This window comes from Squalius cephalus, assembly GCF_949319135.1.
Source record: "Squalius cephalus genome assembly, chromosome: 5".
In the NCBI taxonomy this organism is placed as follows: Eukaryota; Metazoa; Chordata; class Actinopteri; order Cypriniformes; family Leuciscidae; genus Squalius; species Squalius cephalus.
The window spans coordinates 29,006,490-29,027,353 of NC_137126.1; the positions used below are offsets into that span (position 1 = coordinate 29,006,490).

General features: G+C 40.5%; 1 protein-coding gene across 4 annotated transcripts in view; it reads right to left on the reverse strand.

Annotated features, from left to right (window-relative positions):
• The window catches only part of stard8 (StAR related lipid transfer domain containing 8), a 64,705-nt gene that overhangs the window by 8,614 nt on the left and 35,227 nt on the right, over nt 1–20,864 (reverse strand). For 3 of the 4 annotated variants that reach the window (XM_079871680.1, XM_079871678.1, XM_079871681.1), the window contains 4 exons: nt 11,607–11,688; nt 5,238–5,301; nt 3,648–4,957; nt 1,010–1,183 (listed from right to left, as the gene is read on the reverse strand). In XM_079871680.1, coding sequence (XP_079727806.1) covers nt 1,010–1,183; nt 3,648–4,957; nt 5,238–5,301; nt 11,607–11,688 — 1,630 coding nt within the window. The remainder of the gene's footprint in view (nt 1–1,009; nt 1,184–3,647; nt 4,958–5,237; nt 5,302–11,606; nt 11,689–20,864) is intronic. The other variant, XM_079871679.1, reaches the window with a different exon arrangement.

Here is a 20,864-nt window from a genome sequence, read left to right on the forward strand (position 1 = left end):
TTAATGACTCATACAATGATAACTGAACAGGGAGATGAGACCCAACATACATACATTAAATTATGTATTTACTTTTATTTATTTAAATTACATTTTTTTATTATATCATTTAATTGATTATTTGCTTATTAATTATTTTATTAAATATTTACAAATATACTGATATACTTTTTTGTTGTTATATTAATGTATAAACGAGAAAAGGAGGTTTTAAAAGCACACTAGTACAAGAATCCAATATGTGGATGTCCACAATAAAACCTGAAATGTCACATCATTGCAAGATAAACTTAAAATCATGGCAGCAGGCTGTAGTGAGAGAGCAAGAGCAAATGGAATTGCAATATGTATAAACCCTGTGAAAATTGGATCTGTTCGCTGCCTATGACACTGACACAGATGCAGGCCTTTGACAGTGGGGTGTGTGGGAATGGACGAAAGTGGAAAGATAATGCCTCCTCAGTGACTGGTGCAGAATGAAATGAATCATATTTTAGATCTGCGAGCCAAGACAGGGTCTGATAGACCTATAAGCTTATCATCAGAAGTCCTTTCCTGCAGCTGGAGTTTAAAATGGACTAATTTACACTTTGTTCCTGCAATCATTGCCAAATAAAAATGACTAAAGAACTAAAGTGTGTGTGTGTGCGTGTGTACATAAAGAGAACTGTAATTTGGAAGAGGTAGATATGGAATGTAATTTTCATAAGCAGTAAAAAGCCAGTGGGGGAACAGATAGAGAGACGGAAAGATACTGTCATTAACTGCATCTGTTAGAGCTGTTTACTCAACTGATTGTGCCAATAAAAAACACTTTTGGCAGAAATGAGATTTCCTGCATCAGACATAAGAAAGCATTAATGCCACAGCTGACCTCATGAGTCAGATAATGTGTCCACCAACAACAGCACACATTTTTTAGAATGGGAACATGCCTTGTGCTACAATCTTGGGTGTTATTTAGAACATTTATGACAATGTATGCATGAAGTAGAATGTGTCATCTCACCAGTTCCAGCCATGTTTGCTGGTGTCCGTGTGTTTCTCTAGGATGGCGGTCAGTCGCAAGAGGCTGAATTTCTGCAGCAGGTTGAGTTGGGCGGCCGACTGCCTGTTGATTTCTAAAGATGCAGAAGTCACGCTCGGACGATGAGAGTTTTGGAAACTGTGCCAACGCAACTTTCTGAGTATAAAGAAATGGTGGAAGAAAGACAAAAGTGATAAAAACAAAAACAATAAAAGGATGAACAGATGGACATAAAAGCAGGCCTTTCACTCAGTTCACTCTCTTGGATGTATAGGACACATGTAAACTTAATGTGACAAAAAGCCTCAGATGAATGATATTCTAAAATGTAAAAATGTACTTGATTACTTATTTTCAGAACATACATTATTTAGTCTTAAGCATATAATTTAGTGAGGTTTATTCATAAAAAAATAAAATAAAAATACATTTGCCAATATACACTCACCTAAAGGATTATTAGGAACACCGGTTCAATTTCTCATTAATGCAATTATCTAATCAACCAATCACATGGCAGTTGCTTCAATGCATTTAGGGGTGTGGTCCTGGTCAAGACAATCTCCTGAACTCCAAACTGAATGTCAGAATGGGAAAGAAAGGGGATTTAAGTAATTTTGAGCGTGGCATGGTTGTTGGTGCCAGACGGGCCGGTCTGAGTATTTCACAATCTGCTCAGTTACTGGGATTTTCACGCACAACCATTTCTAGGGTTTACAAAGAATGGTGTGAAAAGGGAAAAACATCCAGTATGTGGCAGTCCTATGGGCGAAAATGCCTTGTTGATGCTAGAGGTCAGAGGAGAATGGGCCGACTGATTCAAGCTGATAGAAGAGCAACTTTGACTGAAATAACCACTCGTTACAACCGAGGTATGCAGCAAAGCATTTGTGAAGCCACAACACGCACAACCTTGAGGCGGATGGGCTACAACAGCAGAAGACCCCACCGGGTACCACTCATCTCCACTACAAATAGGAAAAAGAGGCTACAATTTGCACGAGCTCACCAAAATTGGACAGTTGAAGACTGGAAAAATGTTGCCTGGTCTGATGAGTCTCGATTTCTGTTGAGACATTCAGATGGTAGAGTCAGAATTTGGCGTAAACAAAATTAGAAAATGGATCCATCATGCCTTGTTACCACTGTGCAGGCTGGTGGTGGTGGTGTAATGGTGTGGGGGATGTTTTCTTGGCATACTTTAGGCCCCTTAGTGCCAATTGGGCATCGTTTAAATGCCACGGCCTACCTGAGCATTGTTTCTGACCATGTCCATCCCTTTATGACCACCATGTACCCATCCTCTGATGGCTACTTCCAGCAGGATAATGCACCATGTCACAAAGCTCGAATCATTTCAAATTGGTTTCTAGAACATGACAATGAGTTCACTGTACTAAAATGGCCCCCACAGTCACCAGATCTCAACCCAATAGAGCATCTTTGGGATGTGGTGGAACGGGAGCTTCGTGCCCTGGATGTGCATCCCACAAATCTCCATCAACTGCAAGATGCTATCCTATCAATATGGGCCAACAATTCTAAAGAATGCTTTCAGCACGTTGTTGAATCAATGCCACGTAGAATTAAGGCAGTTCTGAAGGCGAAAGGGGGTCAAACACAGTATTAGTATGGTGTTCCTAATAATCCTTTAGGTGAGTGTAGGGTTAATGTATATCCTACACAATTTTACTTAATAAAAGTAAAAAAAAATGTTTTAAGAATGTTTAGATATTTTTATTGGAAACCATTAGGACAAAAAAATCCTGTGAAACCTAAGCCCCTTTCACACAGCGCGATGATCCCGGCAAATTGCCGGGAAATTGGCAGAACGGCTTCTGTGTGAACGCAAACACGACCCAGGATGGATGCCGGCATCGATGCCGGGTTGGGGATCTAGTAACATTGCAGTGTTCAGTCCCGGAACGCGCGCTGTGTGAACAAAAGCCGTAATAATGCCGTGTCATAATGATGACGCTGAAGCCGGGATCGTTCGCCAGCTGTGAAACGGTACGTAATGCGCAAGTTTATGATCGAATCAGAGAAAAAAAATGCACAAGCGTGGTTTCTCGAGAGAGAAATCGCAGCTCATAAGAAAACTATAAGACGCTGCTGAGACATTACGTCACGTCGATGTCACGTGTCTTTACGGGATTTTTACGGGTTGTGTGTGAACGCACTCTCTGATTCCGGAAAATCACTGGCAGTGTGAATGAACCAAAATCAAACGAACCCGGGTCAAATCCAGGGTCACTTTGTCCGTGTATTTTCAGGAATCTCTGTGTGAAAGGGGGTCTAGTGAACTGAATGGGTGTATCCCAGAGTTACACTCTAGGCCCTTTAATCTTCATCAGTGATGTGTTTGCAAGAAGTGGAAAAAAAATAACAAATCCCAAACACAGATGAGCTGCAAGAAGGCTTTCAAGGTACACACAGCTGTCACTGTCATCAGACTCCAGTTAAACAAAAGACAAAATGAGTGTCCTGTATCCCTCTCTCTCCATCACATTCTTTCACAGAAATAGAAACACCTGATCTGGATAAGTGCAAACTGCACTCACAAGTGTGGACAGGACAGAATTTCCTCTTTCTATTAAGTCTAACCATCAGATTTACTCACCTGCTGGGTCTCGTGAGTGATGCTCCCACCCCTGAGTCCCTCCTCTCTCTCATTCCTCCTTCTCCTTCTCCCTCATTCACTGAGTTTCCTGCACTATCGTAATCGCTCACTGTCGTCCCAACATCTGACATGGATTGCTCATCATAATTCAGACTGCTGGGTAATGTCGTGTCCGCTGTGGATGAGGTCTCCGCATTGGATTGGTCTTGCGGCGGGATGCCGAGCGAGCGCGACCATTCGTCAATGTTTTGCTGTAGCCCGTGTACATGCTGTAGAATGTCGTCAAGGTGCTGGAAGGCTTTCTCTTTTCCAGGGTCGAAAATGTCACATGGATTGCCCGGTGTCTCTGAAACATTGTCGTAAATGCTTCCAATTGAGCCCATAGAAATTCTTTTCCTCCCAAAACCTGAAAGAAAATCTTGCGACCCACTGCGACTAATGCTTTCATCCAATGAAAGGTCTCCATCTTCTCCTGCCCAGTCACTATGTTCAGGGCTTTGAGAAACGGAGACCAGACAGAGACTTTCAATTGACAGAGACTTGGGGAAGGTTCCAGGCTTGTGGTCAAAAGGGAGGTGGACCACACAATCCTCTTTCCTCTTACTGTTATGATTGGTTAACTTTGGCATCTCCCAAGTTAACTGGTAGTCCTCAAGGTAAAGGCACGCTCTGTGAGGCTTGTGCAAAGTGGCTTTCTGGCTAACATTACTGCGGCATATTGTATGTGATCTCCATGCCTCATCTTTGGTGATTCTGAACTTATTCGTGGTTTGACCAGGCAAACTTGCATCGGATGTGCAGTGCAGACCTGAGGGTGGCTGATGTCGAGTTACTGTTGAAATGCTCTTTGGGACTTTCTCTCTCTCACTATCCCGCTTCTGTATTGATTCTTTCCTTCGTAAAAATGATCTAGAAGGGCGCTTCGGCTTCTCTCTTACGGACGGCAGGGAAGATGAGGATCCGGTGTCATCGTTCTCATCTTGGCCAGGTGAGAGACAAACTGACGATCCACCTTCACCCACCGTGATGTCATTGAAAGCCACAACCTCTGGAGAAGTTGTTTCCCGGGCACTGTCTAAGCTCAAGCTGCTAGTGCTGAGGTCAGAGGTCAGTGAGGTGACTTCTAGGAGACTGATGTCACTCAGCACACTATCGCTACTACCCGAGGGTCTTAAGGTTGAGGCCCGGTTGCCAGGAGGGACAGGGGTGGGTGAGAGAGTGCGGAGACGGGACCAAGTTTTACTCTCACGCTGAAAAGCCCAGCGGGAGCTAAGGGCACATGCGTCATCCTCCTCTGAGTCCTCACTCTGCTGATGGTAACACAAACATGCACACTTAGATAACGAAAAGCCTTTTTTCCATTTTTGAAGTATTAAAAAGAAAAGTAGCTAACCAAGAGTACCAGAATTCACTCTACTAAAAATAGCATAAACACAAGGACATAGATAATTTTTTAAAAGGATTGTTAAAGTTAAGTTTAAAAGATAACATCCAGTGGAAGTCAAAATTAATGAAAACAGACAAGCAAAGAGCAGTTGTCAGCAGACCACCAGATCACATAATTGGATTAGAAGTGGACGGCATGTTTACCTGTTTACAATGAAAATGAACCTCTAAGCTCATCGCAGCACATTTGTTCAGGGTCGTTAGCCTCCTACACACACATACACACACACACAGAGAGAGAGAGAGAGAAGGGCATATTTGAGTGCTGTAGGGTTTAAATTCACATGAAATTTACATGTATATTCTTGGTTGAAGAGGCAGGGCGGCAGAGTGGTTAAACATCCTGATTGCTAAATTAAAAGTGGTATGTTAGATTTTTAAACACGCAACCATTAAAAAAAATACAAAACTTCATGACTCATCCTTCAGTATCGACATTCAAACATGAGAGAAAACTCACTTTCAGAAAAACATATGCTAAACGCATAAATATAAATTAATAATACAAGCATTGAAACACTAACATAGGAAGAGATGCGCGTAGTCATAAAATCAAAAACAAGTGGTCATTCACAAGTGGTCAATCTGGTAAAGAAATACCAGGTGTAAATGGTTCCTTCAAGTGCACCTGGAAAGCTTATACCTACGAGTCCGATATGCGTTATTACAACCTCACGCATTTAAATCAGAAACATAACATGAAGGCAGCCTGAACAAAATAAAGATAATTATATTGTGAATAATAAAACCAAAAATCTGAATTCAAAATTATGAAAATTATTTATTTCTATTACTTATTTATACTTAGTATTTCATTTTTTTTTTATAAAGCAAACTTTACACTTGCTTTATATAAGCTGTTCACACCTTTAAAATGATTAAAAATACGATGTAAAATTAAAATGATGTGCAAAATCATTAATTTCCATTCACTACAGACTTGCTTTCCACTCATTCTCTGGATTACAGATATATGATAATATTGTAAATCTGTGTTTCCGCCATGTTTCACATCAGCACAGCCCTTCCAATGTCACAACTCATGTTTTATCTAGAATTCAGACTTTAACACTTGTAAATACAACTTTATTTGGTCATTCATGTGCTCGGAACTCATAACTGCTATATTTCAAACCTCACTTGAAGGGCACATTTACACATGTAGGGCACATGTGTAAATGGGCCCAATGCATTCTTGAGCAAGACACATAAACCCAGATCGCCTCAAGGGGACTGTCTCTTTAAGGAGTATACTATTTAATAAAAGTCACATTGAATAAAAGTGTCAGCTTAATTCAAGTACATATTATATGTTCCTATGGTTAAAACAAAGCCACAAACTGTGATGTAAATGTGGACATATCAACTATTAACAGCAGTTGTCCAGGCTTAGAGCAGTATTTAGATTATTTGATGTTATTTCTGTAAGCAGTTTATCCAAGCACACATTCAGTGAGTGAGTGCATGTTTGTTGATGTTGACTGAGCCCTGATGATGTTCCCAGCTGAACTGCATCAATGCCACACTTGACAGAGTGATGAATGTATCAGCCCATGTATCTTTTCTAGAATGATTTGACCTTGACTTCGCTGCTCCCTCCATCTGCGCCCGATCGGCTCTGATATGGCAGAACTTTTGTTAAAGGGTAGAGAGACATTCATCACCATGTCATTATTTGATTATCAGTACGTTTAGAGTTCATGTGAGTGGCCTAGTAAGTGTACAAGTAAGTGATGTATTCATGTGTATTCAGCCCTCTCTGTTAATTAGTGCACTCATTGTGCTTGGTGTGATCTTATTCTGACTCTGATGCATGTATATGTAAGAAAGATGATAATGATTCAGATGTGAAAATCATCACAGTTGAAGCACAGACACTACAAGATGCAGAGACATATCCAAACTAGCCGGTATAAACACACAAGCATAAGTGACCATCCGTTTTGACTGATGTAGTCGATTCGCACCAATGATCACAGTTGCTCTCTTGAACACGCATCGTCACACCACAGTGTTTGGCGCCCAGTGGCCACAGAATTTCTGTTGGACATAATACCTTTTCTGCATGACAGAACAAAACTAATTCTAGAAGACAAAAAAACAAGAGGGGGTGTGTTCGGTGTGTCATTTGAGATACAGATAATAAGTGTGTTATTATACAGATAAAAGAGTGTGTGAGTTTGTGCACATCAACACATCAAACTAATTACTTTTTGTGAATAATAATCAGCAGGAAGGCAATAAGGATATATAGCGTTAAAGCTGCAGTCCGTAGTTTTTCCTCTTTGTCGCCATCTCTGTTCGAAAACTGCAATTGCAGTTATTTGCGTAATTATCGAATTCACGTGGGTTGTGCCTCGGCACAGCACGGATGAATCTAATGTTTTGAGGAGAATGTGCGGCTGTCAATCACCGCGCCGGTGTGGATACTGTCATTCGGAATGACAGATTCTACATTTTGGAAGTATGACCAACATAATAATTTTCACCGTAAAATATCATCTGAACAAGTAACATCCACTTCTGTTCTGACCAACTAAGGGAAAAAAAGCAATGCAGTCAATCGCGCTGATTAAATCTAACAATCTCTTATCATATCACGTCAAACCGTGCAAATTATACTTTGTTCTCAAATTGTTAATGTTAACAACATCAGCATTGCGTGACTACATTTAATGCCCTTCCGATATTTATCCTTGTTTTCGCATTGGCCGGTTGCAGTCTCTTTTTTTCTGTAGCCACTCCGAAGTCCGAAGTCTTTCGCGTTTTACAATGGGTGAATCTCCAGTTGCCACTGATGATTGTCGTTTGAACCTTTCTGGATCCGTCATCAAATTGATAAGTTTAATTATATCAAGTGCTGTGAGAAAAGGCTATAAATCTCCACCTCCAACATCCTCACATGCAATATAGCCTACTAGCAGAGCCTACTCCTTCTTTATGTGTACAGATGTGACGTAATGAAGCAAAGACATGCTCGAATTTCCCACGGAAATCCACCAGTACCACTGGAATTAAAAACATTATTACAAGCATATCGTTTTGAATCGAGCTAAGGCAAGCAGATAGTTTTGAACACTGGCTGGTTATGTACTTGCTCAAAAATGTATTTTGGATAACTAATTAACCCAAAAAAGTTACAGACTGCAGCTTTAACAATAGGCTAGCAAGACACTCGCATTCACAAACACTCACAAAGACTTTTAGCTGTGTGCGTCATTATAGCTATTTTTGCTGACATGCTTGCCAGCTTTATTTTCTTTTTCGAAAGATTAAGAAAATTCTGATTATTCAGAATAGTGACAAAACCAAACCAAAACTCAAAAAAAGAAAAACCCAAACACACACACACACACACACACACACACACACACACACACACACACACAAATCCAAATATATATATGAAAATTCATATTCATATATATATATATATATATATATATATATATATATATATATATATATATATATAAATAAACACACACTATGTTCCAAATTATTATGCAAGTGACATTTCAGTAGAATTTCAGCACAATAAACATTCAGATTTTACTTTTTCAAAGAAAGTGTTTGTTTGTTTTATTTGTCCATATCTTTTTAGATAACTGGTATCAATCTCAGACAGGTTTGTTAAATAGTTTGCCAAGTCTACTTAAATAAATGGAAACCCTACTTAAAGAGGTTGTTCCACATTATCAAGCAAGTCACAGTTCTCATGCAATATGGGGAGGAATCAAGATCTTACTGAAGATGAAAAGCATGAAATGGTGCAATGCCATGTAAAAGGCATGAAAACAACTAATATTGTGTGAAAACTGAATGGAGATTATCGAACTATCATAAGATTTGTGAGTAATTTACAGCACAAGATAACTCGGTCAGATAAAGGCTTATTAAGGCAACTTTCTGTAAAAAAAAAAAAGGTATGTATTAAAAGGATAGCTATAAAAAGACACTGTTGAGCAGCAAACAGTTGCTGATGTCTCTGGAGTCTCAAGAACCTTCCCATGCAGGCTGCCAGTAAAGTTGCATTTCAACCACCTCTAACCAAAACTCACAAAGAGAAACACTTTCTTTGAAAAACTAAAATCTGAATGTTTATTGTAAGACAGTCTCTGCATGGAGCAAATTCAAAGACAGTCAGGGATCTTTAAGTGCACTAGTATCCTGCTGTGGCAAAAAGATCAACAGATGAGCTCATCATCTCACCAATGCAAGAGGGCCATCGGGTGTGTGGTGGCCAGAATACATTCAGGGCAATAAACAAGTGATTCTGCAAGGAGACTGATTTTTATATTGTTGTTGGAAGAGTGAACATCTTAACTAGGAAAAACCTTGATTCCACATAATAAACAAAATATATAAATACACACTAGGTAATACCCATTCTATGCATGGTGTTTGCAATGTCACAGCAGTTTCAAATTAGATTTGAGATTAAGACCTTTAAAGTCGGCATGAAATGGAAGTTGCAATAGTCTTTTCATCCCAGTTGTGATGTGTATCCGAGTAAAACGGCTTCTGGAATGAGAAAAAAAAAGGTAGGGCGGAACTTGATTTCATCCTTGGGAATTGACTGGATCGTAGGAAGTTGAGCATTGTTAACTAAATGGAGGCAGATCTGAATCCCCGTTTGAGTCAGTTGTGGAGGCTATTAGTCCCACCCTCAGCCGAGACATGCGTCATTACGAGAACAGACGTCGTTTTGGAGGGGGAGGGGTGGCAAATGTTTTTGATTAAAGATTACAAGGGCATATGAATAAATTAAAAAAAAAATGATGTGCACGAATAAATTATTTATAATAAGAACAGCAACATTCTTTAAAAAAAAATAAAAAAAAAAAAAAGTCTATTTTTATTTCATGGTGACTTTAAGTCACAAATAAAATTAAGACCTTATGTCCATAAAAGACCTGCACAAATAAAATTAAGACCGTATGTCCATAAAGAACAAACCTTTACAATTTAAAAAAAAAAAAAGTTTCATTTAACATACTGTGGCACACATTCAACTGCAAAATAGGGTAACTGAGTATTTAAAATACTCAAGCTGTTTTATTCAATGTATACATGTGTACTGAAACTGGCTTAAGAAATACACACGCATATATTTAATTAGCAATGGATATATATGTGATTAAACCATTACCTTTTGATGTTTACTAATCACATTAGGCCGTGTAGTGATACCCCTTTTTCCGTCTTTACATTTTTTTCGTCTTAACTGATATAATGTTAATATACCAACCTATTGAAGTACTAATGTTCATTTTGCACTTGGTGTAATACACCAACATCCATCAAAAATAGGTGGTGATGAGAAAGTCACATGATGAATCAAAGCTCATCACAAGCAGCTTTTCCACAAGCTGAGAAAGTAAATACTAATATATAAAAAGAGCACAGAGTCTTATACACACAAATACAATACACCATCATGGTAATGACACTAAAGTAATGCAACATTCATTTCACAACATTAGATGTCACATAAAACCCTAATGTACATAACTGATAAGAAAAAAAAATATTAGAAACAATTGAAAATACATTGAATGTGAAGTGTCACACAAGGAATTCTGGGAATGCCAATTTACTTTTCACTGTAAATTATACAATGATTTGTTCTTTATCACTTCCAAAAACTGTAAATTTAACAGTATTTTATTATAAAATTACATTAAATGTAGGTTATCTATTAGCTATTTGCTGTGTATAGTAAGGACATTTGCTGTTAACAGACTTTTACCATTAAAAAAAATCACAATCATTTTCCCTAGCTCACACAAATCCAGCTTCCTTTTCTACACAGCTTTAAATATAGATAACTATGGAAATGCATATGACTTAGAGTTCTAGAATTTCAGATTCAGCTATGTGTGTGTGTTCATAATTCAGTTCTCTTAATTCATCGAGCTGTCCTGATGTTTTTTTATCAGTAACTAACAGCCAACCATACAGTGTGTAACTAGCCACTGTGGGACAAATGGTACATTCAGTCTCTATCGCTCTCTTCTTCTATCGTCTTAGGACTGACAGCAGTTGCACCCCAGGAAATATAATTTCCCCCTCTTTGTGTATTCGCTATATTTTAGAAAAGGCCATTCACTCCAATGTGACTTCTGCAGGTGTGACCAGTCACTTAATCTGTTATTCCACATGGAAGGGTGAAAAAAAGAGAATAAAGTTGATAGTAAAAAGGACAGACTGAACCACGAAGCACAGCAAGGCCTGCTAACACAAGTGGACCTTCGCCATGGTGATCAAAAGACTAGAAACTGACAGATGCCCTCTCATGACATGTGACTCATTCTATTAAACATATGTCATAAAAGTACTATTATTAGTATACTTTATGATTTTTTATTATGTTATTCCACCATGATTAATGCCATGGGTGTTAGTCACAAAGGAGGAGTGAAACTCAAACCAGAAGGGATTATTGTGAATGATGGAATATATTTAAAGTGCTGTAATAAATATTTAAGTGAATATGCAATGGTTTCTCACCTGCATAATGCCTTGAGAGAGTCCTGATCCAGAAACTCATGGTCTCTCCTCACAGCAGAGATCTCAATGGGGAACAGAGAGGCTGAGGGCACACAGAGATGCACCAATTAAGGCAATCATTCAACTACCCAATGGGGCTAATTAAAAAACCTCCTGAGAACTAATGTAACATTTAAGCCAGTGGTCAGTAAAAGAGAGAGATTAATCCCACAAACATCAGAGGACATTTCAACTTTAACCCACATATAAAAATGTACATGCTGTGTTCACAAAATTAGAAAATCTTGAGATAGTTGTCTGACAGCATTTTCCATTACAAAACACTGACAATACACACAAACATTAGCATACACATACATCAGCATATAAAATTGATTTACATGTTGCTTTCATGGAGTAAAGAGTTCTAGAGTGATAAAATGCATTATTATTATTATTATTATTAGAGATGCACCGATACTATGGGAGGGTTTGAGCATAAGCTGTCTTTATGTGCGCATATGATCTTTTGTTATGTGTCTGACCCTGGCACTCCATTCCTCTAGACCAAAATCTGCCAGCAGATCCAGTACCAATTTCAGGCTATAAATTAAATTTGAGTAAAAGTAAATTAATGCCCATCAATATGGCAGCCTTCGAATACCCATTAGCATCTCTGCCTTTCAGATCTTCTTTACAGAGTTTTAGGTATTTGGGCATAAATGTGACAAAAAGCTTTGTAGACTTATTTGATCACAACTTTGTCCCTTTGCTTAAGTGTCTTTTAGTATGCTTAAGGATTTTAGTCGTGGTCTCTCCTCCCTATATCCCTGGCTGGTAGGGTTCACTGTATTGAGCGTACTACCCAAAGTTTTATATTTATTTCAATGCATTCCTATTTTTATTACAAAGTCCTTTTTTGTTGCACTTGATAGCTCTATTTCTAATTTTCTTTCAAATAAAAAGACTGAAAAGGCATTCTGCAGAAGACAAATCAATTGGGTGGTCTGGCTTTTCCTAATTTTCTAATATATAATTGGGCAGCGAATATACGCTCTACTCTAAACTGATTCCATTCAAGCAATTTAGTCAATCCCTCATCCTGGCTACACATTGAGAATGCAAGTCCTCCTCCCTGGCTGCCCCTTCATGCCTCCCAAATACATTGTCCCAGATGAAATATTCAAATAATATAAAAAAATAAAAAACAGTCTTATCTGGAACCCAATTTTTGCAGCATTTTGGTGTTCATAATGCGGTCAGTGTTCACTCCAACCCTGTTTTACCCTTCCATTTTGGACAGTGCTTATGTCTCTTGGAGGGATCTTGGATTGTTGTTTGTATATAACGCAGTTGCACAGAAGGTATAGTTTTCATAAACAAATATTTAATAAAACATACACATAATTAATAGTAAATAAGCTCCTCTCTACTGTTTTTTATAGCTAACTAACGGAACTGTGAACATTGGATGACTTTCCTGAGACTTTGTTTCATATCAGAAGTGACAAAGCACAAAGATCTTTGCTATTATTGGATGGGAGGCATGCTACATTGTTATGCTATATTGTATTTACATACAAATAATGGTGTAGGGCAAAAAAACGCAGACCTGGCAACTCTGGCTTGAACTATGGGTAATTCATAGGGTCGCTATTTTTTTTTAACTGTTAACGAGTTATTGTGTTAACTTCAACTGCCCTAAATTCAACACAATAAAGATTTTCTTCACACACAGTATGAGTTGCTGCCTGACATGTTTTTTTTTTTGGCTCTGATCATCAGCTGTTTTTAAACAATTGGCTGATAGTGAAAATAACCACTTTTATCGTCTGATACAGATTATTGGCTTATTATTATTATTATTATTATTATTACTATTGTTGTTATTATATTATATATATTAATTATTATTATTATTATTACAATTGTTTGGGTTCCCAAAAACCCCAGTTTGAATGTGATATGAACTGAGAGGGACTAAAAAGAGGTTTGAGTTCACTTAAAGTCCAGTTCCTCTTCAGTCGGTCAGTCGACGCCACGTCGAGACCGACGAATAGGAATCTAGCTAGAGAGGCCAATCTACTTCGAGGGTCGAGCATATCAGTACAAGGTCCTGCCATTCGGGCTGTCCCTGTCTCCCTGTGTCTTCACGAAAGTCATGGAGGGGGCCCTTGTTCCCATGAGAGAACAGGGCATTCGGATCCTCAACTATTTCGACGACTGGCTCATACTAGCACACTCTCGAGATCAGTTATGCGAACACAGGGACCTCGTGCTCAGACACCTCAGCCAGTTAGGTCTTCAGGTCAACTGGGAAAAAGAGCAAACTCTCCCCCGTGCAGAGGATCTCTTTTCTCAGTATGGAGTTGGATTCAGTCACACAGACAGCACGCCTCACAGAGGAACACACTCAGTCGGTGCTGAACTGCTTGAACACGTTCAAAGGCAGGACGGCGGCCCCACTGAAATTTTTTGAGAGGCTCCTGGGGCATATGGCAACGGCAGCAGCGGTAACTCCACTTGGGTTGCTCCATATGAGACCGCTTCAGCACTGGCTTCATGGCCGAGTCCCGAGATGGGCGTGGCATCATGGCACTCACCAGGTAACAATCACACCGGCTTGCCACCAGACCTTCAACTCGTGATCAGACCCCTCGTTCCAGCGGGCAGGAGTGCCCTTGGAACAGGTGTCCAGGCATGCTGTGGTGTTCACAGATGCCACGTACAATGGGCATGCAGTGTCAGCGGTGTGGGCGGGCCCCCAACTGCATTGGCACATCAACTGCCTCAAGTTGCTAGCAATACGTCTCGCCCTGAGCCGCTTAAAGAGGCCGCTACAGGGCAGGGACGTGCTGGTCCGTTCGGACAACACTGCGACTGGTGCGTACATAAACCGACAAGGTGGTCTACGCTCCCGATGCATGTCACAACTCGCCCGCCATCTCCTCCTCTGGAGTCAGAAGCATCGTAGGTTGCTTCGGGCCATGTATGTCCCTGGTGTGCTCAACTGTGTGGCTGACGAGCTATCACGAGCTGTGCTCCTGGGAGGTATGGCGACTCCACCCCCAGGTGGTTCAGCTGATCTGGAGAGAGTTCGGGGAGGCTCAGGTAGACCTGTTTGACTTCTCAGAGACCTCCCACTGCCAGCTGTTTTACTCCCTGACCAACGGAACACTTGGCACGGACACACTGGCACACTGCTGGCCCCCCTTTGGCCCTCGCAAATATGCGTTTCCCCCAGTTAGCCTACTTGCACAGACCCTGTGCAAAGTCAGGGAGGACAAGTAGGTCCTTCTGGTGGCTCCCTATTGGCCCAAATGGACCTGGTTCCCAGAACTCATGCTCCTCGTGACAGTCCCTCCCTGGCCCATTCCTCTGAGGAAGGACCTTCTGACTCAGAGACGGGGCACACTATGGCACCCGTGTCCGGACCTCTGGAAATTCCATGTGTGGTCCCTGGACGGGACGCAGAGGTTCTAGGTGACTTACCCCCAGAGGTACTTAACACCATCACTTCAGCGCGGGCGCAATCTACGAGACGTGCACACGCCTTGAAGTGGAACCTGTTCGTCGGGTGGTGATCTCGCCGAGAGGACCCCCGAAGATGTTCGATAGGGTCCGTGCTTTCCTTCTTGCAACAAGGGTTGGAGCGAGACGGTTGAATCCTACTCGACCCCCCTCCATACCCTTTTGGGACCTTTCCCTGGTGCTTCAAGCAGTCCAGGATGTTCCCTTTGAGCCTTTGCAATCAGCAGACTTAAAGCTTCTCTCCATGAAGACTTTGCTGCTGAATGCACTGGCCTCTATCAAGTAGGGGACCTGCAGGCATTTTCGGTCGACGAATCGTGCCTAGAGTTCGGGCCGGGTGACAACGGCCTGGCTATGTGCCCAAGGTTCCTACCACTCCCTTCAGGGACCAGGAGGAGGCAGACCCAGCCATGGCTTTGCTCTGTCCTGTACGTGGACAGAACTCAAAGTCTCAGGACCTCAGACTAGCTCTTTGTCTTTTACGGAGGCCAGCAGAAGGGAAAGGCTGTCTCCAAGCAGAGGATGGCCCACTGGATTGCGGATGCCATCGCCTTGGCTTACCAAGCACAAGGCGTGCTCTGCCTGCTCAGGTTGCACGCTCACTCCACGAGAGGTGTTGCATCCTCCTGGGAGCTGGAATGTGGCGCCTCGCTAACAGATATCTGTAGAGCTGCGGGCTGGGCAACACATAACACGTTCGCTAGATATTATAGCCTACGTGTAGAGCCAATCTCCTCCCGTGTTCTCACCCTAAACGGGTAGAAGCACTGAGAGGCCCGGCTCTGTCGGCTTGCTGCACCCTACTGTGCACACTTATTGCTCCAGAGTGAAAAACCTGTTGAGTCCTCCAACACCCTAGGCCCGGACGTGGCGAAGCGTCTGGCGCCAGGCCTTTATCCGTTGAATACTTGAGAACCGGGTCTAGGCTGGGTCCCACGTGTGTGACCCTGCGGGGATCCCATATGTGTATTTCTTCCATGGCTGCTCCCAAACGGAAGCCCGTGTCTTTCCCTTGGGCTAAGTCACCCAGTATTCATATGCAGTACAACTTTCGGGTTAGTCCATATGTATATCTCCACATAACTCCTTCAGGGAAGAATGTGGGTTCTGCAGCATTCTCCTTCCTAACAGAAGGGCACGCTTTCCCAGTGTTATCCAATAATCTCACTGTATGGGTTATCACGGAACAACAGTGACAGATATACTCCGTGTAAGCCCTCTCCTATCGTCCTTACAGGCAAGAAGGGGCAAGAGGCTTGCACAGGGCGCTGGATGGGGTCAGCAGCTGTGGCCCTTTGGTAGGGATTCCTATTCGTCGGTCTCGACGTGGCGTCGACTGACCGACTGAAAAGGAACGTCTAGGTTACATATGGTAACCCTCGTTTCCTGAAAGAGGGAATGGAGACACCACGTCCCGTCGCCACATCTGCTGCGGCCCGGTGGGGCAGCCAGCTTATCGGCACGGCTCCTCAGCAAAAAACTGAAGTGCAATCGCACCTACTGCTCATTATATACCCGCGCTGCATGGCTGAACAGTTCATGCAAATGATTGCACGCCAATTGCATTGGCTCGTCGAAGTAGATTGGCCTCTCTAGCGAGATTCCTGTTCGTCCGGCTCGACCTGGGAACGAGGGTCACCATATGTAACCTAGATGGTACACGTCAATGCAAATACTTCTGTTCAGTTTGGTCACTGTAAATGGGTTGGAGCTCTTAATTTTGCACTTAAAGTGCAATAGACTGAGGCATTTAACCTGTCAAAATTTTTATCCAGATGGAATGTCACTGGACACACCTAGAGGGACCGGCTAAAGATATTATATTTTTTAGGGGACAATAGAGAGGAGACAGGAAAGTGGACAGAGGGTGTGGTGGGATGAGATTGAGACATAAAGGTCAGATTCAAACATGTCCTTGTTAGCACAAAGGCTAATGTGTGTTTGGAGTACATATACAACAACAAAAATCAATGTAGAAGAACCTTGCTCTAAAATATAGAAATACATACACTGTAACAGGAGTTATGTCTTACATTGTATTAGTGATATTCTTCAAAAATTTGTTGGAAAAACAATTATGTACTGGCAAATAACAACCAGGGCAGCACTATTTTAGATGGAACAGAGAGTCAGAATGTGAGTGTGGTGTGTGTATACCTGCGTATTGTATGTGTGTGTGCATTTTTGAGTGCGTCAACATTGCTGAGGTGTCCCATTTCCAGCTTTTGTTTCAACCTCCTTCCCCTCTTGAGTTGCAGGTCCAAGTAATGACAGTAGTACAGGAAGATTGCCAGAAAGAATTAAGCTCACACAAGAACAAAGGGACAGGAAATCAACCTGCTGCTAAACAAAGTCAAATTTAAGTCAAGCTAGGCAATTCTACAGTATCCAATTCAGAATGACACGCACAATGTCAGTGTGAAGCTGACATTTCTTTTGTTTATCAGGAACGAGAAGTACTTCACATCACTTTCTCTAAAACTGTCTTGGTTATGAGTGTCCTTTCACTCATAACTTTCTTACTTACACACAGTAAAACACTACTTTGTTCTGTGTTTGAAGGAAATTTTCAATTAGTGCTGTTACTCAAATTCAGAAGGCCGATTCCAGACACGCGTGAGCAAATAACATCAAATAGAGCATCCAGACCACTCTACTGCATTTAATGTTTTGTTTTCCTAAAAAATACAAGCATACATGAAGAATATAATATAACCTTTTCCTCTTTTGAAATGCAGGGCTATTTTCAGGGACGAGGGAAGCCCGACTCGGAAATCAATGTTTATTGCCATACGGTCACTTTTCAAAGGTAAAATTACACACAGGGCACAGACACACACCGGCATCCCTGCTGTTTTAAAACACAGTACCAACTATTGAGTTTTTAATAGAGCATCAGGGGACGATGCCAAGATAAAAGTGGGAAACTGCTGACTGTTACACTGAAGCTGGACATCAATACACAACAGAGATCACAGAATGCCTCAGTACTGACCTATACAAATTCATAACAGTTATTCTATGATCAAAGTCTTGCTTTTTTTTAACGTCACATCCTTTTTAAAGTTCCTATAAAGTTATTTTTATGCAAATGTTAGAGGATGAATGAATCCATGTTCGCTTTGATATTTATTGGTATATAAAAAAAAATCCAATACAAGACCTACGCCACAAACAGCAGGAACATCCCGGCAGCCGGCGTATCATTAATTCAGCACATCACTGTTTCTGTCACAGCCAATGTGGGTCAGGTGACTGCCAACTTAGTCTGTGACATGCAGCAGGAAAATACACAACTCTGTGAGAGGAAGCCAAGCAGATGACAGGTGTGTGTCAGGTTGCTTAAATGAGACAAGTGAACGGAAGTGTTGCTGCATTCGGCTTTGAAATATTCATCAGTTTGCAAGTGGAAGAATTTTGAAAGCAATAAAACATTGATAAGTATTTAGAGAAGCAAAATTAAGGCATTACTGTGATTAGCTATAAAAATATGATTATTTCAGAATTAATGCAGACAATAAAAAACAAAACAGTTGCTACTACAGGCAACACACCTCACCAGGCCACACAAAAAGGCCCAGATATACTTCATATAAAATCAAAGAACGAACTGGTAATTGTGAACAAAATCAGGCCAAAGAAAAAAATAGTTTTGTGTTCGTTTAGGGAGTTCAGTTCGCCAAAGCGAACGTTCCAGAAAAGCTCAGCCTTCTTTGCCGTGGAAATCCTCTCTGGTTATTTTCTTCTGTTCAGTCCGTCGAGATCAGACACCCGCCAGTAAAAACAATTAAATGTAGTTGTAATTCTAATTGAGAGAGACACTGATACTGTTTAATACTGTAACGCAGCTTGCTTTCAAAGTGCTATAAATAAATAAATAAACTTGACGTGACTTGACCAGAGTGTCAAATTGCAGAGCTCCTGCAAACATCCACACTGCTATGATCAGATGCTTGAGTGCTGTTTTCTCATTGCTGTCATTTTTTTGTTGTGTGTTAATTTAGTTATTGAAAGGAAAGCACATATTAACATTATTATCTAAATGCCGCTCTCAGCAGAGTGGGCGGTGTCAGGATGTTCACTAACAGTATACTGTGAGTATATCAGGGCCTTTACCAACAGATGTTCAAGGACATGTGCTTGCGTTCAAACACAGCTGGACAGAATGTAAAGGTATGGTGCTGAATACAGGGTCCTCCAGACATGTTTTTTTAAAGTTTAGGTTTAAGACTTTTTTCCAAGCAAATTTAGGGATCACAGCCTCATAATGTGCAGTATGAAAATGGATAATATTAATTAAATTGGCTGTTATTAATATTAACATGATAATAATATTAAAGATTATATTATCACTAATATTGGTCAATAATTCATATAGTACCATGTAAATATCATGCATCCCAATCTACCATGTAAATATCGTGCATCCCTGCCTTTAACATAACACAGCATTATAAAAGCGGTGACACTTCTGGTGAGAGATGCTGAAAAACAGGATGCAATACAACAGCCTGTATCTAGATGTCTGTACATCGAGCTTAGGCTATTTTGATTTGTGACAGGAATGAAATAAGGTTGTGAAGGATGGAAGTACAGTGTGTTCAATGGATTGTACTGTTGTTTATGAAACATCTTTCGAAGGGACTTTCAGCAGATAAAAACCTCAATAAAAGCGGTTTTGAAAGTTATGAGTTTGGAAAATGACATGTGATTTAGGACCTTTATACAGCACATGCTATTGCAAAAGTCTATCCCTCGCAGCCTCATTTTCATCTATAAAATTAAATATGGCATCTACCTTGCAGACAAAATTTTAAAGTAAAAACATTTCCTCTGCACTTAATCTACCTTGAACAGATTGCAAAACGGTTTGCTGTGGACATACTGATTTAATATAAAGTCACTTTTTGCATTAAAATCTTTCTGCAACAATAAATGTAATGTCTTTGAATTATCTTCATCTGTGGTACTTAATTTGCAATTAATGTTTTAACTTTTTTTTCTCCCAGCATTGGGAAGCATCATTAGGAAGGTGGCACAGAATGTGTTTAGATTCCAAACATAAGGAAAAACAGATCTGGCAGAACCCTGGCTCACTAATGAATAAAGAACCATGATTTCAACAACAAAAAAACTCTCTTCTGTTATTATGGGCTGGTAAAAAAAAAGTTCTGAGACATATTGGTCATTATTATTGTTCATAAGTGTAAAGCCTATGAGGCATGATCTTTAAAAAAAAAAAATCTGATTTATCTACATTCAGGTGTAGGTTCAGCCCTGCCAGTGAAATCTAAGCAGGCTAATATTAGAACCTGTCTGTGAATTCGTCATTGTTTGGGTCACAGGTACGCCTGCTTCACAAAGGAGACAGCATCAACAACAGATTCCTGCAGGTGCTGTATGAATAAAAAGATCAGGATGTAAGGAAACATGTGGTCTTTTGAGACCACATTTCACTTAAAATAAAAAAGTTAGTGTGATATTGTCTGCCCAGACCACAAATGAGTTTTAAAAATAGGATTAGGATAGAGTTTTTATTCACAGATTAGAAAATAGCTCACCCAGAAATGAAAATTCTGTTTTCAATTAACTCATGTCATTCCAAACCTACATTACTTTCCACTGTAGAAGATTGATTGATTGATTGATTGATTGATTTAGTTTAGAATTTTGTCTTAAACGATAAGTTGATAATAATTTTTATGTTATGGGTGAGCCGATAAATGGCCTCCATTAAAAACCTACACT